At 37.1% G+C, this 26199-nt stretch overlaps 1 protein-coding gene across 2 annotated transcripts in view; it reads left to right on the top strand.

Moving 5' to 3' along the window:
• Positions 1–26199, top strand: part of LOC150090822 (chromobox protein homolog 5-like) — an 83273-nt gene that overhangs the window by 44733 nt on the left and 12341 nt on the right. Inside the window, exon 5 of one of the 2 annotated variants that reach the window (XR_016546921.1) lies at positions 25204–25429. Coding sequence is in view for 1 of the 2 variants with exons in the window: in XM_090373088.1 (XP_090229214.1) it covers positions 25204–25375 (172 nt within the window). In the remaining variant the exon portion in view is untranslated. Of the gene's footprint in view, positions 1–25203; positions 25461–26199 lie in introns of those variants that run through there. The other variant, XM_090373088.1, reaches the window with a different exon arrangement.

Below are 26199 nucleotides of genomic sequence, written 5' to 3'. Positions count from 1 at the left end.
AAAATTATTTTTTGCATCCAGTTCCTTTGTAACCACATCATAATATCCTATCAAATTTGTCAGACAAGACTTTCCCTTAACAAACCCATGCTGTGTGTGAATTATTGCTGCAGTCTTGTCTAGATGATCCTGCAATGCATCTTTAACCAGTGACTCCATTATTTTACCCGAAACAGAAGTTAAACTAACTGGTCTGTAATTACTCTTGTCACCCTTCGATCCCCCTTTGTGAATTGTGGATACATTTGCACATCTCCAGACCGTGGGAACCTCCCCTGAGTCCAAGGATGCTCTCATAATTATGGCCAAGGGTTTGCTTAGTTGCTTTGCCGCCTCCTTTAATATAACTGGATAGATCCCATCCACCTCAGGTGCTTTTCTTATGTTTAACTTCAACAATTTCTCCTCCACTTTGCTGTCAGTTATTACAAAATCATTAAGTATCCTGCTACAACTATATCACCTTTTGTGCCCTTAAAAGATGATATCCACTCTACAACGTCATCAACCTTTGCCCCTGGCAGACACCCTTGTCCTGTTCCACCTATCCTTTTTACAAAGCATGTTCCCTGTTTCCTTGACAATAGAGTCACCAACAACTACTAGTTCCTGTGGGACCAGCGCATTCTGCCTTGGGGGTTGCTGCTGTGTCACGCAATGACCAAGTGCAAGCTCTGGTGTTGATGTGGGCAGCTGAAAGCTTGATGGGCCCCTCAATTTAGATCCTTCGAGGGCATCCACCCTGTCCTTCAAGCTCTCATACAGGCCCATAACAACGCTGAGTTGTCACCTGATTTCCTTACATCGCGCACACACAAAGACATGGCCGACCGGGCTAGCCGGGTGGGTAAAGTGCTTGCCTGGCAACCCAAAGGTCGCGGGTTCGAATCCCGCCTTGGGCTTGGATCAAAGTACTGCAAAAACCTTGGGAGGTGCATTATGGCCACAGAAGCCGATGCGCCAACAACTACCAAAAAAAAAAAAAAAAAAACACAAAGACATCCTCCATGGCAATTCTGTTCTAGAGAGTTCGGCAAACATTTCACAAGTTGCACATTTTTTTTAGGCTGTGATGCGTTGGAGAATCGCCCCCCTCAGTTCTCCCCTGAGTCACAGCACTCCTACCACTTTGTGCCCGTTGCTTTGCTGCTCTAGTCTGGGGCATGATATTTTAAATTAATAAGATCAATAAATTTAATTAATTAAATGTCAATACTATGCTGTCTAATAGAAACAGTGATGCATATTAAGCTGTATAATTTTACATTAGAGCGGCCTAGTTAACACAGTAAAAAATTTGAATTTCCTACCACTCTATACAAAAACAATGCAAGATTTGAATGAAATAACGGTTTTACGTATATTAAGTAGTAATCTACAAAAACTCTTTATCTAAATTAAAAATAAAAATAACCAGCTTAACTAGAACTATAAGACTACGTATAAAGTACAATATAAAATAACAATTAGGTAAATAAAAAGGCAAACACTTATCATTTTTTCGGAGCCTGTAATTCACAGCTGTAATTTTTAAAGAGAGTCAAATAGCTGTTTTCCCAGATTAAAGATAACAGATAAGAGCAGGCGGTGACTTGCAAGCTGAACGTGACCCAGGACACTAAACTGCAGGTCTACTGACTCGCTTTGTTTCGGTCTCGGTCTGCTTCAGCCTATCATGCGGTCAGGTTGTGTACAGAGTGTTTCTGTGATTTCTGAAATGTGACTTTATTTATTAAATAATTTTGCAATGCTTACAATTTAAAATGGCAACAAGTGATAGAGGAGTTAAAAGAAAGCGTGTGAGCTTAAATGTGGCACAGAAATTAGAGCTAATTGAGAAATTAGAAAAAGACATCTCAGTGGCATGTGTTTGTGAAATTTACTGCTGAAAAAAACAAACTGTTTCTGATAACCATAAATCAAAGGCTAAATTGCAACATAATTTTATACTGTACAGTACTGTATTAAAGATTTTTTTTTTTTTTTACATTAAGAACAATAAAAAATGCCCCCCAGGTTACATTTAGCATTAGCATTAGTAGAGGCATTTGATGCAAGAAAGCAAGCTTATGCAGCATCAGCCAAAAAAAAAAAAAAAAAAAAAACCCACTTCCACTTCACCCCTCTGTTTGTTCAAAATACCTGTCCAGCTGAGCCTTAAACTTATTTAGGCTATCAACCTCCACGACAAGGGATGGAAGTCTGTTCCACCAACCAACCACCCGCTGGCTAAAGGCAAATTTCCGCACGTCTATCCTACATCTGTCTTTCCTCAATTTGAATTTATGCCCTCTCGTGATTTTTCTGAGCTAGAGGAAGAATCCCATCAGCATTGAGCATGCTTAAACCATTCAAGGCTTTATACACCTCTATCAGATCACCTCGCTGGTGCCTAGTCTCCAGACACTGTAATTTGCAAAACTTAAACCTTTCTTCGTAAGAGCACCCCTTTGTTCCATTCACTAATCTTGTTGCCCTTCTCTGTACTCGTTCCAGCAGCTCTACATCCTTCTTGAAATGAGGCCTCCAGACCTGTATACAGTACTCTAGGTGTGGCCTGACCATTGCCTTATACAATGGAATAATCACCTCCTTATCCCTGCTGGAAAAATTCCTGTATATCATTGACAATACTCCATGAGCTACTCTTGCTGCCCGTCTGCACTGCTCAGAGAACTTCATATCTGCCTGCACAACCACCCCCAAGTCCCTTTCATTCTCTACCACTGTCATGTAGTACCACAGAGTTGGCGCCTCCGTAGCCAGGTGGGAAGGGGCAGCAGTGCGTAGCACACGCTTCTTGATTAGACCGGGGTTCGAGCCCGTCACCACCAAATACGGAGGATGCGGAAAGGTTAAGGAATGACCACCGCATATCCTGGAGCAATATGGCCTTAGTTGCTAATGCTCCTAAAAACACAACAACAACAACAACCACAGAGTTGATACATTGCTCTGGGGTTGCTGTTTCCCATGTGTAGTACTTTACATTTGTCAATGTTAAACTTCATTTGCCACCTGTCAGCCCATCTGCTCAACCTTTCAAGATCCTGTTGCAGCAGCATAGTGTCAGTAGTGTCCTTGACAACCCTGCCAACCTTTGTATCATCTGCAAACTTGGACATTAAGCTTGATATACCATCATCAATATCATTTATAAATACAGAAAACAATAATGGACCCAACACTGAGCCCTGAGGGACTCCACTAATAACATTAGTCCACGATGAGCAGTGTCCATTTATTACCACTCTCTGTCTTCTCCCCCTCAACTACCCCTTTATCCATAGCAGCAATTTGCCTCCAATGTCACACTGCTCCAATTTGTGTAGCAGTCTTCCATGTGCAACAGTATCAAAAGCCTTTCTAAGATCCAAGTATATAATATCAAAGTTATTCCCTGCATCCAGTTCTTTTGTGACTGCATCATAGTATCCAATCAAATTGGTCAGGCAAGACTTCCCCTTAACAAAACCATGCTGTGTCTGAGCTATAACTGAAGTCTTGTTTAAATGATCCTGCAGTGCTTCTTTAACCAGTGTCTCCATTAATTTTCCTGGAACAGAAGTTAAGCTCACAGGTCTATAATTACTTGTGTCAGCCTTTGATCCTCCTTTGTGAATTGGGGTCACATTTACACATTTCCAGTCTGTGGGTACCTCCCCTGAGTCCAAGGAAGCTCTCATAATTATGGCTAAGGGTTTGCTTACTTCCTTTGCTGCCTCCTTTAATATAACTGGATAGATCCCATCCACCCCTGGTGCCTTCCTTGTGTTTATCTTCAACAGTTTCTCCTCCACTTTACTCCCAGTTATTTCAAGATTCTGTAGCTTACTGCTAGAGTTGAATACACCTCTGGCATTCCCCTCGCTGAATAACTCCTCATGTGTGAATGTCGATGCAAAATATTCATTTAGTTTGTTAGCTACCTGAGCAGGATCATCAACACTTGACCCATCAATATCAAGTGGACCAATCTGATTCATCCCCTTCCTTCTAGAGTTTACATAAGTAAAGAACTCTTTGCTGTTTTTCTTTGCATCCCTTGCCAAGGATTTCTAGTAATCTGCCTTTGCCTGCCTAACCTCCTTTGTAACTTGGTTGCATATCAACTTGTATCTGTCATAGGCTTCTGTGTCATGTGTTAATTTGTAAGTATCCCATGCATTTTTCTTCTCTGCCATATGCCTCATTAGTTCATCTGACATCCATTTTGGCCTAAACCTTGAACAATATTTCTTAGTTGGTATGTAAAGCCTAGTAGCTTCCAAGATAAGTTCTTTGAATGCTTCCCATTTTGAATTTGCTGTTGGTAACATCATCAGTTGGTCCCACTGTATAGAATTTAAATACTGTCTCAGTCCATCGTAGTCGCCTTTACGGAAGCAATAACCCTTCCCTTTACCCCTAATGGTAGTTACCTCTTTGAGTAAATCCCACTTCAGCACACTGTGATCACTGCCACCTAGTGGTTCATTTATCTGCAGATTCTTAATGCATGAAGAATCACTGCTGATAATCAAATCTAGAGTATTACTCCCTCTAGTTGCCTCCCGAACATGCTGATGTAGAAAACAATCATCCAATAAATCCACAAAAGCCCTGCTAGTGTGTGAGTAACCAGCCCCCAAATTCCAGTCAATATCTGGGAAATTAAAATCTCCCATTATAAGACTCTCTGATTTACTGGCCCACTCTATTTCCCTGTACAGTTCCTTATTATACTCATCAGAGTCATTAGGCCTATAGCACACTCCTACTCTCAATTTTGATCTCCCAATGCTTATGTCACACCAAACTGACTCAACACTGCACTGTCCAGCGATGTCGACTGGCTTCACTTCCTTGGTTTTTATGTGTTTCTTAACTAATAGCATAACCCCTCCCCCCTTCCTATCCTGTCTATCCTTTCTGTAGACGTTGTACTCCCCAAATTGCAGTTCTGCATCCCTTATAACTGTGTGACACCACGTCTCTGATATCCCAACAATATCTGCCTTTGATGTTTTGAGCAATACCTCAAATTCATCAAATTTATTTACTAAACTCCTAGCATTGGTGTACACGCAAGTATACCTGCACCTGTTTCTATTCTTAGCTACCCTAACACAACCCATGTGTTTACTTGTACCGCAATGGCTCCCAGCAGTCTCTGAAATACCATGCATCTTGTTTTTCAGACTTCTGCTCATTCTAATAGAAGCAGTGCAAGAATCTCTTTCACCTCTGCCAGTGGCTACTGTCAATCTATTGGTCTTTGTCTCCCCCCAAGCTAGCAGTTTTCCGACCCACCTAACACTGCCTCGATAGCATCAGCAAATATTCTTGCACCCTTTCTATTTAAGTGTATCCCATCCCTGTAGAAGCAATCTCTCCTGTTAACAAGTACAGTCCGGGCTGAAAAAAATTTGATTTAACGGACACTCCTTCTCCCCTATTAATCCGTTAAATCGAGGATTTACAGTACTTATATCAGTATCATTAATAAGTCTACCACTCATCACATTAATTCATGAAGTGTAGTAACCATTTATAACCGCTATTCTTCTACTACTAATCATCGTTTTATCCCTAGTACTGCTTGCCCCTAATGCCACATTATTCCAATTTATTTAATTATATGTGGTACAGTATCAAAGGCTTTACTGAAATCTAAGTATATGATATCAGAATTATTCTTTGCATCTGGTTCCTTTTTGATGACTTCATAGTAATTAATCAGATTTATCAGGCAAAATCTACCTTTAACAAATCCATGCTATGATTGCCTTATGGTACTACTCCCTGACACAGAGGTCCGACTTCACAATTTGAACCACCCCTGAATTGGATATGGTTGCACATATCCAGTCTGTAGGAACTTCTGAATCTAAGGATTCTAAGGATGTTCTCATTCTTATGGCTAAAGGTTTAACTACCTCTTGGCGGCCTCATGTAATATAATTGGATAGATTCCATTAGTCCAAAGTACTTTGTTAAATGTGGCTGCCTCAGTTTCTATTTCCCTTCCTTTCCATTATTATAAAATAATTTAACTCCCAGTCTTTATTTAAGTAACCCTGTCTCTAAAAGGTTTAGGTTTGAACATATTTGTAGACGGAAAATCTTTATTTAGCTTATCAGCAAGCTGTACATGATCATCAGTGGTTGTACCATTTATACCCAGCAGACCACTATGATTCATTTTCTTTCATTCTAGTTAACACTAGAATGAAAGGGAATGAATCTGCTTTAGCTTGCCTAACCCCCCCCTCTCCCAAGCAAAATGATTACAGACTAGTTTATCCCATGCATATTGTTTGTCGCTATCTCACATTCAGTAAACCTTCAACAATATTGGCAGCCTCTGAATACCTCTGAACTCTTCCTATTTGGCATTTACACTTCTTAATGACATTAGTTAGTTCCACTGCAAGGATTTAAAAAAAAAATGTCTGAGCTCATTATAATCATCTTTTTGAAAACAAAGTCTCATCCCTTTACCCTTGCTGATAGTTATTTCTTTGAATAAATCTCACATCAGTACACTAACACTATGATCACTGTTACCTAAAATGTTTCTTTACTTGATTCTTAATACACAAAGAATCATTACTGATATTCAGATCAAGAGTACTGCCTTCTCTTGTTGCCTCTCTAACATATTAGTGTAAAACAAACCTCCAGCAAATTGAGAAATGCTCTGTTATTAATCTATCGAGTGAGCTGCGAACTCCTTAGTTCCAATCAGTATCTGGGAAGGTAAAATCCCTCATGACAGACTATTCTGATTTGCTCTATTTGTTATATAGTTTTTTTTCTCTCCATTATATTGTACACAGTCATTTAGCCTATAACAGACTCCTACTGTCCTCTTTGTTTTTCCAGTGTTTATATCATACCAAGCTGAGTTAACATTACATTGGCTTGTGTCTCCTAGTTGTGCTGTTTTAGAATCTGTGTTTCTTACCCAAAAGCATACTCGCCTTTCCCTTCAAATTCTGCAATCTCCAGCATTAGATTGACACCATGTTTTTGTTATACCTAAGATGTCAACATTTGATGACTGAACAATACTTCAAACTCATCAAATTTCTCTGTTATTCTCCTATCACTAATGCATAAACAAGTAAATATATTCATGTTTTTAGTAACTCATACACAACCATGTGAATCTCCACCAGACCTTGCAATCACCCACCCCAATTTTCAATCTACTCTGTTATAATAGAAGCAATGAAAGAATCAGTTCCACCTTTGTTTATGGCTGTCATTAAACCATTAGTCTGTGTACCCCCCCTAAGCTAATAGTTTTCTGATCCAGTAGCAGTCTTGATAGCATCAGCAAGTACCCTTGCACCTCTTCTATTCAAGTATATCCCATCAAAAGTTGTACCACGAGCTTTGCACAATCTTTCTGTTAGTTTTGGAATTGATTGATAAAGCTATTATCATAAACTCTCTTCTGTCATGTATTGGCAAAATTCCAGACACTTTCAAATTCAGCCCTAACGCATGACTTTTTCCTCAACATATTTTCTAAGTAAAGCTTCAGATTGCTCACACTTTATGTTGTTGGTATCAACATATACAATAATATCACTTTTGAGCCCTTAAAAGATGATAATTCTACAATATCAACAGCTTTTACTCATGGCAGACATACTTGGGTCCTATTCCACTTATCCGTATTGCATGAAATATTCCATTTTCCTGACATAATCGCCAACTATAGCTACCTGCTGTGGGATGCCTCCCTCTCATGGTGATCCTCTCATGCAGCAGCTGCATGAGAATAAGTGCTAATGTTATAAGGTGGGCAACTTAGTACTTGATGAGTCTCAATTTAATTCCTTCCAGGGTAAGGATTCCAAGCATTCCAAACATTCCAGTTCGCTTAACAAAATGTTGAGTTTTCATTTAATTTCCTCGCTGGCCACATCTAAAGCACAAAGGTATCTTCTGTGGCATTATGTCCAGCTACAGTCATCTCCATACATGCAGAGCAGGAAGGTCCTGATTCATAGAACCTCCTTCAGCAGACCCCCCCCCCCCCAAGCTAAGGCATCCTCATTGCTATGCTGGGACATATGTTTTGCTGCTCTAGTGTGAGGCATAATTTCACTAAAAAAATTTAAATTAGTTCTACAACACCACTATGACAGTAACACTCTGTTATGTTAATACAATAATAATACTACACTATTCCAGCTACCTTAGGGGCACCTCCCTAGCCAGGTGGGCAGGAGCGGCAGCACACACTTCTTGATTAGACTAGGGTTCAAGCCCGTGACCACAAAATATGGAGGATGCAGAAAGGTCAGGGAATGACCACCACATATCCCCAGAGCAGTATGGCCTTAGTTGCTAATGCTCCTAAAAAACAAAAACCAAATAACCAGCTACTTTAGCAATATCTAAATAAGTGTGTAAAACTTATGAATCACTACAACAGTGGTTCCTAGTCTTGTCACACTTGAAGTTAAAAGAAGCATATTAACATACAGTAGAAATTGGATTATCCAGTTTAAACAGGGATGCAAAATGTCCGGATAAAAAAAAAATCCGTATAATTGAACAAAGAAAAAAATCATTTTGCATGTAATTCTTATACATAACATATAATGTTTTATTAAAAATATTTAAACTAAATAATAAAATAAATAAATAATTATGTAATAGCAATACATACATATCATCCCAGTGGTTACCAGCCATGAGGACCTTGGTGTCTACTTTGATCCAAAGCTGAGATTTGATGCACACACAGAATACCTCCAGAAGCAATTTATCACCTTACACTGGAGAGTGAAACAACACTTACTTCATTCCAACAATGCCACAACCACTACTAGATGTCTTCAAACTACTGTTTATCCAGTTGTTTTATATGCTGCTGAAATTTGGGTATCTGCTTCGGCTTCTCTTCAGAAACTGGTGTTAGCATGTTGTGGCGTAACTAGGATGGGGCACATGCCCTGGGTGACAAAGTGAAGGGTGCCATTTTTATGATTAAAAAATGCAAAAATTCCAATTTTTGCATTTTCCAAGGGGTGCCATTTTTTTATTTGCCCTGGGCACCATAACCCTAGTTATGCCACTATTAGCATGTGAATACTGGACCCTGAAATGGGCCACAAATAAGCATTGCTGAACCCCTCAATTGAGAACCACTGACATGGCTGAGCAACTAATTGTATTCACATTTAGTTGCTCAGCCATGTCAGTAGTTAATTGACATCAGGTATTTAATGACTATAGTCTGCCATCTTTGAGGTCTGACCCTACAGTAATCCTCATATACAACCTTCTGAAACTTGGTAATTGTTTCCTGCCTGCCCAGGCACTTCCTTGAAATACAGGCACCACTGCATCTTGCAATTAACCTGCTCAAAATGACTTTCTTAAACTGTGCCAGATTACTAAACATTGATGCCGGCCATCCACCTCTCCAATCCCTACCACGCTGTGTTTTCGAGTCAAATCAAAACAATCCATGATTTGATTTCAATTCAGCTTTCCTGCTATTGTTCTTGATTTGCGCTATGTGATGTTCATTTTTTTTTTCTCTATATTTTCCTGTTTATTATAATTTCATTTTTATATGCTTTTTAAATTTGTGTAACTTAATTTCCTATGTAATTTTTCCCAATTTTTGATCAAATGTATCATTTTCTGCCTTAATATAAAACTCCTAGCCATGTCGCCATGATGAGTATTATTGTTCCTAGTACTTGTACCATACTTGGCAGCAATAAATAAATTTAACATGTACATAAAAAAAAAAATTGGGCTAAGATAAAGAAAGCCAACACGAGAACGACGAGAAACATCGGATAACTTGCACGGAAAATTAGTTCCTGACACCAGCCTCTAGTGCCGCTCGCTCAGTAAACAGACGGTAGGTGTTATCAGTCTGGAGCTGAAACCGAGAAGGATATATTGATTGACAGTAGGTGTGGCAAACAATGAAATGATTGGTGGCGGGCATGACAGAGGACAAGCTACTGTGTAGTTATTAGTTGGCATTATAATGTGTATTTATGAGTAAAGAATGGTGCATAATAGTTTTGTGATGAACGGTAAACAGGTAATAGTAGCGATGAATTTTTTAAAGATGGAAATGGAAGAAATTTGTAAGGAAAATAAAACGTTGGTTGATTTTTTGATGAAAACTAAAGTAATAAAAGTTTCGTTCTGTTCATTTTTGTGTTCCTCATTATGTTTTTTTCTCATTATTAAAAGCAGATTTTTGGAGTTATGAGTGTTTTTACTATATTGTTGATTTAGGTTTGGTTACGAAAAAAGGAAAAAGTTTCTTTTATTTTTTGTTATATTTCGTAACCTGACCTTAAATAGTAGGTTAGGAAATAATAGGAAAATCAAGAAAGATTCTTTATATATATATATTTATATATATATATATATATATATATATATATATATATATACACAGTTGATTCCGATTATTTGGGACACATCGGGACTAGTGTATTTTGGCCCGATTAAGCGGCTGCCCCAATTATCCGAAGTTTCACGTAAATAGTTAAAAATACAATGTATCCCCCCCCCCCCTTTACAGTTAGTTCACTGTACAATCAAATCACGTTACGACGAACTCACCATAGTAAAGTACCGCGCCGGCCATTGTGATCACATTCGTGAATTGAATTAAACAGCGATTCTAATTAAAAAAAATAGGATATTAAGCACAAATTTCTCTTTATTACCTTACCAATTAAAAAATTAAATGATATGTGAAATTCGGAAGAATATACGTTAAAAATCGGAATAATTAATATGCACTGTAATATGTACATACTGACTAAACTAGTTGATATTTCTGTTCACTGACATTTGTGGGTGGGGGTTAAAATTTAAAACAGTAAAAAGATAAGCAATCAATAACAAAAAACACGGCACACACAAATTGCAAGTAACACAATATGCGCCGCAAGTGAGAATGGAGTAACGTGTTACAAAGCTTTAAAAATAGGAATGAAGAGAAGATTCTGAAAATTATTTTTTTTATATGATTGAAGATTCCATGGAAGTGTAAACACATTTCACCATAATAACCCCACAGAATTCCAGCTGTCAGTATTATCACAAATTCAATAAGATCTAGTTTACTATCCGTTTATGATAGATTGCACTAACAGAAAAGCCCAATAAACAGGTGACTGCTAATTGTTTTTATTGTTTTATGGTTGTGACCTCCAGAAATCCAACCGAACTACGTGGTACGGTCGGAGGCAATCGCAGGGTAATCTCCAGTACTGAGGTCTCCTGCCCCTATTAAATGGCATTTTGTCCCAATTAAGCGAAGTAAACCCTGGCTATTTTCTCGATTGGTTTCTGTTTTTTAAGATTTGCCCCAAATAAACGGCTACTCCGGTTAACCGGTGGCCCAAATAACCGGAATGCACGGTATATAATGAATAGCTATTGAGGTGTTGATTGACGTTATGATACGTGTGTATCTGCACGAGTGTCTTTAAAAATAAAAGTACAGTAAAAAAAAAATTAATATTTTGTTAATAAACAATTTATGCGCTAGTCCACCCATGATTCTAAAGAAAAAAAGGTTAGGCACCCCTCCATTTCGGAAGGGGTTCAAGTTGCTTCCATGGGATTCAAGTGGAGGTAACCTGATGTTTTTTCACCATTAGAGTATGTTATTGAACAAGAAAATAAAAATACAGTCATAAAAAATTTTATTTCTTTATGAATGTATTTCTAAATATGACTGATTCGAAAGAAAAATTCTATTGGAATGAGCAGCAGCCTGGAAAATAAGATGCAGGATATTTCAGAGACTACTGGGAATCATTGGGGTACAAGTAAACACATGGGTTGTGTTAGGGTGGCTAAGAGGAAGAGCAGGTGCATTTATACTTGCGTGTACACCAATGCTAGGAGTCTAGTAAATAAATTTGATGAATTTGAGGTATTGCTCAAAACATCAAAGGCAGATATTGTTGGGATTTCAGAGACGTGGTGTCACACAGATATAAGGACTGGAATTTGGGGAGTACAATGTCTACAGAAAGGATAGACAGGATAGGAAGGGAGGAGGGGGTTATGCTATTAGTTAAGAAACACATAAAATCCAAGGAAGTGAAGCCAGTCGACATCGCTGGACAGTGCAGTGTCGAGTCAGTTTGGTGTGACATAAGCATTGGGAGATCAAAATTGAGAGTAGGAGTGTGCTATAGGCCTAATGACTCTGATGAGTATAATAAGAAACTGTACAGAGAAATAGAGTGGGCCAGTAAATCAGAGAGTCTTATTATGGGGGATTTTAATTTCCCAGATATTGACTGGAATTTGGGGGCTGGTCACTCACACACTAGCAAGGCTTTTGTGGATTTATTGGATGATTGTTTTCTACATCAGCATGTTCGGGAGGCAACTAGAGGGAGTAATACTCTTGATTTGATTATCAGTAGTGATTCTTCATGCATTAAGAATCTGCAGATAAATGAACCACTAGGTGGCAGTGATCACAGTGTTCTGAAGTGGAATTTACTCAGAGGTAACTACCATTAGGGGTAAAGGGAAGGGGTATTGCTTTCGTAAAGGTGACTACGATGGACTGAGACAGTATTTAAATTCTATACAGTGGGATCAACTGATGATGTTACCAACAGCAAATTCAAAATGGGAAGCATTCAAAGAACTTATCTTGGAAGCTACTAGGCTTTACATACCAACTAAGAAATATTGTTCAAGGTTTAGGCCTAAATGGATGTCAGATGAACTAATGAGGCATATGGCAGAGAAGAAAAATGCATGGGATACATACAAATTAACACGTGACACAGAAGCCTATGATAGATACAAGTTGATATGCAACCAAGTTACAAAGGAGGTTAGGCAGGCAAAGGCAGATTACGAGAAATCCTTGGCAAAGGATGCGAAGAAAAACAGCAAAGAGTTCTTTACTTATGTAAACTCTAGAAGGAAGGGGATGAATCAGATTGGTCCACTTGATATCGATGGGTCAACTGTTTATGATCCTGCTCAGGTAGCTAACAAACTAAATGAATATTTTGCATCGACATTCACACATGAGGAGTTATTCAGCGAGGGGAATGCCAGAGGTGTATTCAACTCTGGCAGTAAGCTAGAGAATCTTGTAATAACTGAGAGTAAAGTGGAGGAGAAATTGTTGAAGATAAACACAAGAAAGGCACCTGGGATGGATGGAATCTATCCAGTTATATTAAAGGAGGCAGCAATGGAAGTAAGCAAACCCTTAGCCATAATTATGAGAGCTTCCTTGGATTCAGGGGAGGTACCCATGGACTGGAGATGTGCAAATGTGACCCCAATTCACAAAGGAGGATCAAAGGCTGACACAAGTAATTATAGACCTGTGAGTTTAACTTCTGTTCCCGGAAAATTAATGGAGGCACTGGTTAAAGAAGCACTGCAGGATCATCTAGACAAGACTTCAGTTATAGCTCAGACACAGCATGGTTTTGTTAAGGGGAAGTCTTGCCTGACCAATTTGATTGGATATTATAATGCAGTCACAAAAGAACTGGATGCAGGGAATAACTTTGATATTATATACTTGGATCTTAGAAAGGCTTTTGATACTGTTGCACATGAAGACTGCTGCACAAATTGGAGCAGTGTGGCATTGGAGGCAAATTGCTGCTATGGATAAAGGGGTGGTTGAGGGGGAGAAGACAGAGAGTGGTAATCAATGGACACTGCTCATCGTGGACTAATGTTATTAGTGGAGTCCCTCAGGGTTCAGTATTGGGTCCTTTATTGTTTTCTGTATTTATAAATGATATTGATGATGGTATATCAAGCTTAATGTCCAAGTTTGCAGGCGATACGAAGGTTGGCAGGGTTGTCAAGGACTCTACTGACACTATGCTGCTGCAACAGGATCTGGAAAGGTTGAGCAGATGGGCTGAGAGGTGGCAAATGAAGTTTAACATTGACAAATGTAAAGTACTACATATGAGAAACAGCAACCCCAGAGCAACGTATCAACTCTGTGGTACTACACTGACAGTGGTAGAGAATGAAAGGGACCTGGGAGTGGTTGTGCAGGCAGATATGAAGTTCTCTGAGCAGTGCAGACGGGCTGCAAGAGTAGCTCATGGTGTATTGTCAATGATATATAGGAATTTTTCTAGCAGGGATAAGGAGGTGATTATTCCCTTGTATAAGGAATGGTCAGGCCACACCTAGAGTACTGTATACAGGCCTGGAGACCTCATTTCAAGAAGGATGTAGAGCTGCTGGAACGAGTACAGAGAAGGGCAACAAGATTAGTGAATGGAACAAAGGGATACTCTTACGAAGAAAGGCTTAAATTTTGCGAATTACAGTGTCTGGAGACTAGACACCGGCAAGGTGATCTGATAGAGGTGTACAAAGCCTTGAATGGTTTGAGCATGCTCAATGCTGATGGGATTCTTCCTCTTGCTCAGAATAATCACCTGAGAGGGCATAAATTCAAATTGAGGAAAGACAGATGTAGAATAGATGTGCGGAAATTTGCCTTTAACCAGCGGGTGGTTGGTAGGTGGAACAGACTTCTATCCCTTGTCGTGGAAGTTGATAGCCTAAATAAGTTTAAGGCTCGGCTGGACAGGTATTTCGAACGAACAGAGGGGTGAAGTGGAAGTGGTTATTTTTTATTTATTTATTTTACTTTAATTTTTTTGGCTGATGCTGCATAAGCTTGCTTTCTTGCATCAAATGCCTCTACTAATGCTAATGCTAAAAAGGTTAGGTTACCCTCTCCACTTCGGGAGGGGTTCAAGCTCCCATGGGATTCAAGATTAACCTGACCTTTTTTCACCATTATGGAAAGCGTTCATTAGGACAAGTTACCATTAGTGCTACTAAAATGACACTAAACCGATGTTATCGTGTGTTGTGTTTGCTGTGTTTGCGCAAAAATTAGCACATCGTTTGCCATGCCTACCTGTCAATCAATATATCATTCTCAACTCTGCTCCAGACCGATAACACCTACCGTCTGTTTACCGAGCGAGCAGCACTAAAGTGCCGTATTGGGAAACTAATTATCTGCATAAGTTATTCATCGTTCTCGTGTTTTACCTTTGCCAAAAATTGTTTCTATAAAAAGTTACTTATCGACATTTGTTTAAAAGTTGATATCCTTTTCATATCTGCCAAATCATGTACAATTTTTAAACCTAAAGTTGCCTTGTGTCACATCACTTCATAGCAACCTCTAAACATTGAACAGCTCTAGAATGTGAAGGACCAATATTTTCCTCATATTCTTGGCTTTGTTTTTTTAATTCCATGTTCAACAAGGATATATGCTGAGATTTTCTTCATTGCATTCTCTGCATATTGAAATTTGTTTTTTATTTTCATTGTTAACACAGCTATAGAATTCCAATCTTCAGACTAACATGTAGTGACAGTCCTTTAAGTTGATTATTTTAAAGAAATTTATAACAGATTCCTCATCATTATCATCAGCTAATAAGAACCGCTGAAGGAGTTGTTTTTGATGCAGTCATTTTAGTGTTTCCGTTACACATTGCTCCATCATTTGGTGGAAGAATTTAACCATAACCATTTTGTCAATCTGGTTTAAGCTATCAATGGATGTGAAGGTGCATTATCAAGTAATAATAATATTTTTCCTTCTTTACCAATAATTTTTTATATTCTTTCACTTCCAAAATAAATTTTTATACTATTCTTTGAAAATTTCACCATCCATCCAAGCTGGCTTCTATCGATCATACCTAACTGGAAGATTTCTTATGTTTTTGAAGCATAAAAAACAATGGCAATCAGTGTTTGCCAGTTTAACTGGTGCAGTACTCTCACAGCATGAGGATAATGATCTGCTGGAGAGTTCTTTCCATTTTAAACCAGTTTCATCAGCATTGTAAATTAAGTCTTCATCACGTCTTTCCCGTACAAACAACTACAATATTTTTTTAAAAGCATTTGCTGAAGATAAGTTGGCAGAATTTCAAGTTCTAATACCATGTCAAGTCTTAAACTTTCCAAGTCAACTGGAACTTGCTTTGAAGTTCTGGTCTCCATTTAATTTTGTAATAAAAAATATCGCTTTTTTACATAATAAAAGAAAAAAAATGGTTGTCCAGAAGATTGCTTATGAATAAACCACATGTAGATAGTCTCTTCAACTTCATTTCAAGCTTTTCTCATAACTTTTAAGTGCTAAGTTGCCATCCTCATTCATTGGATGTCCGAGATTCTTGACATGCTAACTCCATATTTCTCAGCCAAAAAATGCCCAATTCACCCCTTTTCAAGGCCTCAATTATTGCCATTTTGTCTTTAAACATTAGCACAACACATTTCTTTCTGGTGACATATCAGTATTAAACATTTATATATATATATATCATGATAAAAAAAAAAAATACCCGCTCATGAAATGAACAAAGTAATTCCAAATGCTGAATTGCTATATGCTATATTGGCAAGTATACTGCCTACTGCTTCACCATGCATTATGTAACGTGCAACACAATACCTGCTACATATTTTTCTCTATAATGTTTCTGCTGTATATGCATCACCTAAATAGTGATTGGCATTGAACTCAGTGGAGTTTTTCGCAGTCTCACCACACTTGCAAAGATTGCACCATACCAATGTGCCAGGATGGGAATTGCTGCATTTCATTATTAATTACAACCCTCACTTAACGCTGATAACTCATTCTGGAAAAACAGAGTGAATCCTTGCTAAGCGAGCGCCGCATTCCCATAAGGTAACATATATATTTGTGAGTTGCGGTTGGTGCCATAGGATATTTCCTAATCAATAATAAACGGTAGTGAAAAGATGCACAAATGTCGGTCAAAATATTTAATATTCAAATATATGTACATATAAAATATTCTGCATTACAGACGTATATAATTATGTGGTAACTACTTACGTATCAAAATTAAACTTAAAATTCCAATTAAAATCATGAATTTAATCATGAAAAATTTGTCGATTTTGGGTTGTACTTTGGTCCTCTTCCTGGTAAATTAAAAGGTGTTTTAATTTAAAATCCCCCGCAGCATTACTACCCAATAATAAAGTTAACCACTCCTTTGCTGCTTTGAAACCTGGCATGTTTTTTTCCTTTCAATATGAAACTTCATTTAGGCATTTGTTTCCAAAAAAGTCCTGCTTCATCTTTGTTAAAAACTCGTTGAGAAGTATAGCGCATAATACCCCTCTTCAGTAATTTTAACAAGTTCTTTTTTGAAAGTTTCGGCTCCTTGAGCTGCACTTGCGACTTCTCCCTGGATTTTAAATCTATTCAACTAGCCCTTACTAGTTTTAAATGGTTCCACTTTTTTTTTTTCTGAGCTTTCTTCAGATCATCATATAGGTTAATCTATTTTTTTTTTATATTTAACTTAACTGAATTCTGTATTGGATATTATCTTTAATAAAATTAGTTAAAGTCTCTCCATTTCAATCCTGATAGCCGGCCTAGCCCTAGTTGCTTGCAGTGGAACAGTTGTCTTTTCTGCTGCTAAAGTTAATTCTTTATTTTTTATAATTGTTTTTACAGTTAAACTTGCCAGTCCTAAATTATGGCACACATCTGCTTGTCGTTGACCGGAATCGATTCGCTTCAAAACGTCTAATTTAATTTTCAAATTCAGTCTTTTTCTTACATTTGTAGTCTTCGTACTGCGTCCAGACGTTGCTTTTTCATTCTTATCCGCCATTATTAACTCTTCGAAAATGTAACTGCGTTGGTTGCATTAATTATGATTCAATGTTCGAGTAAACTGTCCATTACGCACGATGTCTAATACTGAGTGATGACGAGACTTCCGATAAATGCATATAATGCAAATATTACAAGCAATATACTTGATCTTTTTTTAAAATGTTGATCTCGAACTACGTAACAAGTCATTGTACTGCAATTAAATTAGCGTGCGAGAAAATTTCACTAAGCGTGGGAAAATTTCTCAAGTCGGCATGGGAAATGTTTTAATGCTGTTTTGCTATTCATTTTCAAGCTATCGACTTCATCAAATGAAACGTTTTCATTAAATATGCCAAAAATGCAATCTATATGCTGGTAAAAGAGCATTATGGTGATTTGTGACAGCGTTATAATCAGATATGGGTTATAATATAAGAACAATGTTATAGCGAATCAGCGTAAAGCAAACCACGTTATAACGAGGGCCTGCTGTACCTATAGAATATTCAGGAATTATACTTATTCTGTTCCTGTTTAGAAATCCCCGCTACTTCTTAACCACTCTGTGACATTCACTGTGATAATGGCCAAATTTATGTTAACATATCACTTACAGAATATTTAGATACAGTAAACCCTCACCAATCTGGATTAATTGGGGGTAAAGGTCATCTGGATTAGTGAAGCAAAAGATATCCCTAAAAGACAAAAAAGCTTAGAACAGAAATAAATAGAAAATTTAATGATATAGGTAGTGCTGATGAAAATAAATAAAATAAAATATCACTGTAGTGCCTTTATTTAAAAACTATAGAAAGATAATACATTTATCCATTGATAGAAGACTCAGAAGTTATACAGCAGCTTCTCAATTTACTGGGATTGGATTAACTGGGACACTTCAAGACTCCAAAGTAAAACAAAAAATATCCACTGGAAATCATAAAATTCAAGTAATAAATAGAATAGGTATAAACAGATGTTTTGCAAGTCGTAAATAAGCAACGTTATAAGTCGTGAAGGGGAGATGGATGTACCTCTTATCCCACAACTCTCACTATCTTCACACCCACCGCTCAAAAAAACAATGGAAAAAGAACAAATGTTTAGTTTGTTTTAGTGCATTTCATGGATTGTCGTGTTCTGTCGCACCACAAAAAGACAAATTTTGTTTCGTTATTTATGTTAAGAGTGTCATTTTTTTTTTTTTTTTATAATAAATTTTTTTTTTTTTTTGTATAGAAATTGCAAAATTGATGGGTAAATGCAAAAGAGTTCTGCTTTCTATTGAATAAAAACTTGAAATTATTCAAAAGTTTGAAAATACATCCACTAAATCTTTAATGAACCTTATATGTTAGTAACCAAACCATACACGACATCATAAAAAATAAAGGTGAGCTATTAGATTTTGTGGGACAATCTGATAATGTTAAAGGCATGGGTATCCGAAAAACGATGAAACAGTCTACATATGAGGATCTTGACAAAGCAATGGTGTTGTGGTTTAGTCAAGGATTATATAATGATATATAAAATATGTTACCTTATATACATATGTATGTATAAAGAAGTATGCAAATGAAGCAATATAGGCAATAACATCTGTCCGACTCAGAGTTAACAACAATACGTAAGACAATGTGATGTATGATCCTTCTCTCTCTCTCTCTGTGCAGTCAGTGACTCATCTGCCTCCGAAATCCCGTGTGTCTTTCAAACTACAGTATTTAACTGTGGACAGAATTTTTCATATTTTGATCTGGATTAACTGTAACCGGTTTAGTGAGGATTTACTGTAATTACAAAAATAAACAAATTTGTATAAATAAAACACAAAAACTGTAAAATTATCATAAAAAAATCCTGAATTTCCAAGCTGTCTAACTTAAACTGCCACAGAGCACCCTCTTGCCAATCCAATTGAATATCTTAACCAAGTATGATTGAAGGACTTCAGTTCTTCATTAGAAAAAAAGAACAAAACTTCTCTTGGAGTTTAACTTTTTATAGTGTACAAAACTGTTTTAAAATAATTTTTCTCCTTCTTCTTTTTCTTCAGTGTGCCATCTCTTTGCAGAGGTTGGCTGTCATTTTCGCAATGGATGAACATGACATAGAAGCCCTAAACAAACTCTCGTTACTCTGATCATACCACTCTCTGAGGTTTGCTAACCAAGATTTCCTTCTTTGCCCTGGATTATCAATTTGCAACATCTTATGTTTGTCATTCCTCATCATGTGTCCTAAATATTTTAGTTTCCTCCCCTTAATGGTGTTAAGTTATTTTTGTCTTTTTCCTTCATTCATCTCGTGATCTCATCATTCTTTATCTTATCAGTCCATGACACTCTTAAAAGAGTGTCATGGATACATACATCTCTAAAACCACACCTCAAAAGCATTTAACTTATTCTGGGTCTTCTTTGGCAGTGTCTAGGCCTGAGCTCCATAAAGGAGGACAGAAAAGACAAAACATCTCAATATTCCTATTCTTAAAGGAAGCATAAGATCACTGTGGCATAGAAGATTCTTCATCTTAAGGCTGCATATGCTTGTTCAGTACTTCAATAGAATGGTCCCAGTCCTCGCTCAGCATACATCCAAGTTAGCGATAACTTTTAACTCTTTCAATTTATTCATTATTGATTAAATTTTTGTTTGCACTTTTTTCTTACTAATCACCATAAGTTTTGTTTTCTTGATGTCTAACTTCAGACCAAAATTTTCACTTATTTTATTAACTCTATCCATTGATTCTTGTAAATCCTTCTCAGAGCTGGCCAGCAATATACAGGGTGAGTCACGAAAAAGTGGTCCGCTTCTCCACGCTTGGAAGAACCAGCAGCCAATCAACACGTGACTAGCCACCTGCACAAACAAATCTTCCCCTCGTAGATTAGTAGCATGCGTCACCCATCAAGATTAATCTCACTGGAAGACAGTGTTTAGCCGGACATAATCCAGTTTGTATCTCGTGTGTGTGTGTGTGTGTGTGTGTGTGTGTGTGTGTGTGTGTGTGTGTGTGTGTGTGTGTGTGTGTGTGTGTGTGTGTGTGTGTGTGTGTGTGTGTGTGTGTGTGTGTGCATGAGGGTTTTCTGCATCATGCCTTATTCAGTTCCAGGAAAGAGTTGTAATTGTTGAGGCATATGTGCGTACGGGTTCATTTAAGGAAACAAGAAGAATGTTTGCGGAACAGCTCCCCATTGTCGGGATACCAGCAAAACACTGTATACAGCAACTGATGAAGAAGTGGCGCAAAACAGGAAGTGTCCTCAATGCAAAAAAGAACAGCCCCATCTATTCATATGCCAACTGTAGTGTGCAATATTCGTGAGAGGATGAAATTAAGCCCCAGGAAGAGTACCGAGAAATTAGCCCAGCAAGTCAGTGTAAGTCAGACAACGTGTACTTGTATTGCATTCTCTAAATTTGAAGCTGTTCTGTGTAACATGCATGCAAGAATTAAAAGAGACAGATAAAGTGAAACGTGTAAATTATTGCAGGTGGCTCCTCAACAGCATCGTTGATGGGATGCTCAATCCAACTCTATTTTATGTCAGATGAAGCCTGGTTTCATTTATCTGGATATATTTCTCAAAACACAAGGTACTGGGCAACTGAAAACCCACACCAACTCCACGAAGAACCGCTTCATGATGAAAAAATCGGAGTATGGTGTGCCATATCAGCATGGTGGATCGTAGGGCCCATCTTCTTTGAGACAACTGTTAACACAGACGTGTACCTTGCAATATTTGAAAGCTTTTACGCGCAATTAATCCCTGAAGAGCAGGAGTGGTACACATTTCAACAAGATGGGGCCACTTGCCATATGTCCCACAGGGTGCTGGGAATTCATGAAGCCTTTCCAGATGAAAGAACTGTCAGCAAAGATTTATGGCCCCCACATTCCCCAGACCTGTCCATATGTGATTTTTACTTTTGGTGCTACCTTAAGGGGAAAGTTTATGAGACGAACCTGCACACTCTTCAGGAATTACAGGAGAATGTTCGTTATGAGACAAACCCGCACACTCTTCAGGAATTAGAGAACTGCTCTTGCGGGCATTGATGTACAGTGTTGCAGAGAGTTTGCCAAAACATGCTGACACTGGCTCAGCACTTTCTTGCAGCCCAAGGTCATTTCCAATTTTCTTTAACGACAGGTAATGTACTATACATTTACCCACTTTTGCATGCATCGTATTGTAGTTTCATTGACGGGGCTACTTTTTCGTGACTCACCCTGTAGTATCATCTGCATATCTGATCATATTTATTGTATTGCCATTAATCTTTATCCCTTCTGTACATCCCTTTAAAGCTTCTTTAAAAATTTCTTCAACATACACGTTGAACAATATAGGTGAAAGAATACAACCTTGAAGAACTCCTGTTTTAATTTCTATTTCTTCCGATTCTTCTCCTTCTATGCATACCTTTGCTGATTGTCCCCAATATAAATTCGTCATTATTCTGGTGTCTTTACTATCAATTCCAATCTTCTCTAATATTTGGAACAGTTTGTCATGTCTTACCCGATCAAAGGCTTTTTCATAATCCAAGAAGCAAATGATAACCTCTTGGTTCACATCTTGACATCTTTCTATTAGAGTCCGAACTGCAAACAGAGCTTCTCTGGTACCCAGTCCTTGTCCAAAGCCAAATTGAGAATCACTAAGTGTTTCCTCAAATCTTTTATAAATTGGATTGTGTATAATCCTTAAAAGTATCTTTAGTGCATGGCTCATCAAACTAATTGTTCTAAATTGAGAACAATTAGTTTGATGATTTCAGTATAGGTATGAATGAAGATCTCAACCATTCTCTGGGAATTTCTCCAATATAAATATTGTTGGTCTGCTCAAAAATAAACCTTTTTGAGCAGACCAACCAGCACCTCCACCTTTAATATCTTTAATAGTTCTGTCAGAATTTCACCAGGACCACTTGCCTTTTTGGGTTTAGAATATTTAACAGCTAAGATCACTTCCTTCGTGATACTCAATCCTTCCACATTTTCTGATCTGTCAAACTTTTCATTTCTGTTGTCATAAAACAGTTCTCTGATGTATTCTTGCCAACACTCAGTTTTCTTCAATTGAAACTGCAATCTTTCCGTTCTTCTTTTTTAGTATTTCCTTACCAGTTTTATAGTGTAGTCCTAACGCTTCGTTCAAGACTTTATGCTTGTTGAATTGGTCATGTAAGGATTCCAGTTTCTCGATTTCTTCACACTTGGACCTCATCCAGCTTTCTTTTGCTTCTTTTATTTTCTTCCTAATTTTTTTTGTATTCTGTTGGGTTGTCTTTGTTCTGCCTTTACTTTTCCATCAGTTCTAGTATATCATTCATTATCCACTTCTGCTTTGCTTTTAGAGGTTCACCTTTCAGATGATTATCTGCTACTTTAAGGACAGCATCTTAAATTGATCTCCATCTTTCATTTATATCTTCTGAGGGGCTATAATTCAGTTCCTTCGCTAACGAGTCTTCAATATTTTTAATATCTTTGTTCTCCAATTTTTGTAAGTCAATCCATGGTTTACCCTTCTTTTTTATGTTTCAGTTCACTGATTAACGGGTTATGGTCAGAACCAATGTCAGTGCCTGGATATGTTCTTAAATGCTTCACGCCATTTTTGAAACAATGGTTGATCAAAACATAATCAATTTGATTCCTCACAATATTGTTTTCTCCATCACCTGGAGATTTACATGTATAAAGTCTGTGTGGTCACAGCTCAAAGAAGGTATTGATTACAACCAATTCATTCTTTGTGCAAATTCTACCAGCCTGTCTCCACGGTTATTTATCTTGCCAAGTCCAAATTTGCCCACAATCCCTCATGTTCACCTGCACCAACTTTGGCATTAAAATCACCCATAATCACTGTGGTGGCTCCATTCTTGGATAGTTGTAGCATTGATTCAATTTGTTCATATGTCTTAATCTCCTCTTCGCCTTTGTTGGCTGTTGGTGCATAGGTCTGAATTATGTTTAAGTAGTAAGGTTTTGTTGTTATTTGAATCGTCACTCTGTCTGAGTAAGGTATTACATTTTTTACTGCCTGGCCATCTGACCTCACTAACACCAAAAATATCAATTTTAAATCTATTCATTTCTTGAACTAGATTATCCAGTTTCCCTACTTCGTATAAACTTCTCACATTCCAGGTCCCAAATCTAAGTGACAAACACCCAGAGATTCTTAGCACCCTCTTCCCATTCAAGAGATGCCAGGGACTGAGGGCTGAAACTGTGCTTTTGTCCATCATTGCTAGATGATGGATCCTGGGGAAAATAGTCCGATAGCTTCCTGTTCCTTTTCACACTGCAGTAATACAGTCATAGTCAGGATGACTTGTATCCAATCATTGCTGCCAACCAGATCTTAACTGATCTTTGCCATCAGTAAACACTGATGATGCTGCTGCCCACCATCAGGAGACCCTTTGTCTGGCCTCTCAACTCAGACTTGTCTGGCTTGCTGGTAATTACATTACCACCGGTATAGCTCTTTGTCTCACTGAAGCACACAAGCCCCCTTGCCACGTCAAGGTGAGTCTCTCGTGAGGGGGTAATTTTTCTCCACTTAATTAAAATACCCATACTGTATTCATTCCATATTGTTTGTGTGGTGTCTTCTGATTCTGTAGTCCTGATAACATTTAATATTCCACAAACAGGACTCAGAATGAAATGGCTCAGCTCAGTTACTTTTAATATCCTTTTTGCTCATCTACAAATTCAAAGTATTTATTAATTAACCAAAAATAATTTAAAACAGATAAAACAAGAAAATAACATAAACTGTACTGGTTATACCCATACAAACTCTTCAGTAATTTTTATCGACTTTTGTGGTATTTACGAACACTTGAAAATAGAGTATTCAAATTTTGCATGTTTTACAAGCACTTTGTTTACTTCTCTTTGGTATGGTATCACAACAGTATCAGGAAGAAATGTGCTTCAGAAACTGTCTAAAAGTATTCAAGTTTGGACATAGTCTAATAATTAAGTAACTTGACACTATGATGACTCACCACTATTTTTAAGCTTTTAAAAATAAGTTGGTAGTGGGTGATTCCCACTACTAAGTGCTAACTGTCAGAAAGATAGGCTTATTGTTCTTATTTGTTAAAGTAATATCTCATCAGGGAAATAGCATTTTGTTGCCGTGGCAGTAATTTTGTTGTTGTAGATTAATATATCAGTTTTATTAAATGAATGTTATGATAAAAAATAATTTAAATATCTGGTTTGATTTAACTTCAAATTAATATATTATCAGTTTGAAGGTAAAAAATTAAATGTACTTTTAGGATAGACTAGCCCAGCCATCTTCCATATTGTTTTTGATGAGATAGATAACTTATACTCAACACAAGCAAAGAGAATTTGCATTGTGTGTATTCATGATTCTACATTTATCATAATAATAACACATTCATTGTATCCATTGCATTAATATTAATTTTATATAATTTTTTTTATATAGGAAAGGTGTTGATGAAGCTGATCTTGTACCTGCAAAAATTGCAAATATCAAATGTCCACAAACTGTTATTCAGTTTTATGAGGAAAGACTTGTATGGCATAAATCAGATGATGATGATGAAATGAAAGAGCTAGAAGAGGAGTCCAGTAAACGTTGTTCTATTAGTGACTAAGGATGACGTTTGCAGAAAACTTCATAACTGTTGCATGCAGATCTATGATATTAGGTAAATTTGTGCACTTTCTAGTGTTGTATATTATAACTGGGTGTATATATTTTATGTAGTACATCTTTAGTATTATGAATTGGGGGAATTATTTGGATGTAATTTGTTTATTTCCATTTGCTTCAGTCATTTTTAAAATCGAATCTTAATTTAAAAAAAAAAAAAAAAAAAAAGAAACTGATCACAGAATCTGTAAGAATGAAATTGGCATGCATATGTATTGTACTATTAAAAGCTTACTAAACTTATATCACAGTACCATGTCTTAATGTTCTTTTACCGATTTAAAGATATCAGTAATTATTACTGATTGATAAAGAAAATAGAGTTAATTAAAAACAACATTAATAGTATCAATGCCTGAGCGTAATAAAAAAAAAAAAAAAAAAAAAAAAATGAACAGTACAGTAAACCCTTAACAAATGAAAAAAAATTTGACTGGCACCAAAGTACCACCATTCACAGTAAATTATTTTCTACTAATTTTATACTGTGAAAAAATTTTCAGTTATGGGGAATTTATATGCAGTTATGAGCATTTATAGCTCTAAAAAAAAAAAAAATAAATAACTTTTAAATTTAACAGACATTTGGAAATAATGAACATCCCCTTAAGGGTTTACTGTAATTCCAAAAATATGTATTTATAACAGCAACACTTTTCACTAGAATGCATTACTTTATGAAACTTATTGGTAGGCCCTGTAATTTGGTGTATAATTTTCTTGGTAGTGGTCCAAACCTATCTTGCCATGTTATGTTCAATAAAA

The sequence above is a fragment of the Mastigoproctus giganteus genome, chromosome 1 (genome assembly GCF_048544385.1).
Source record: "Mastigoproctus giganteus isolate SK-2022 chromosome 1, ASM4854438v1, whole genome shotgun sequence".
NCBI lineage: Eukaryota > Metazoa > Arthropoda > Arachnida > Uropygi > Thelyphonidae > Mastigoproctus > Mastigoproctus giganteus.
This window is presented reverse-complemented; position numbering and strand designations above follow the sequence as displayed.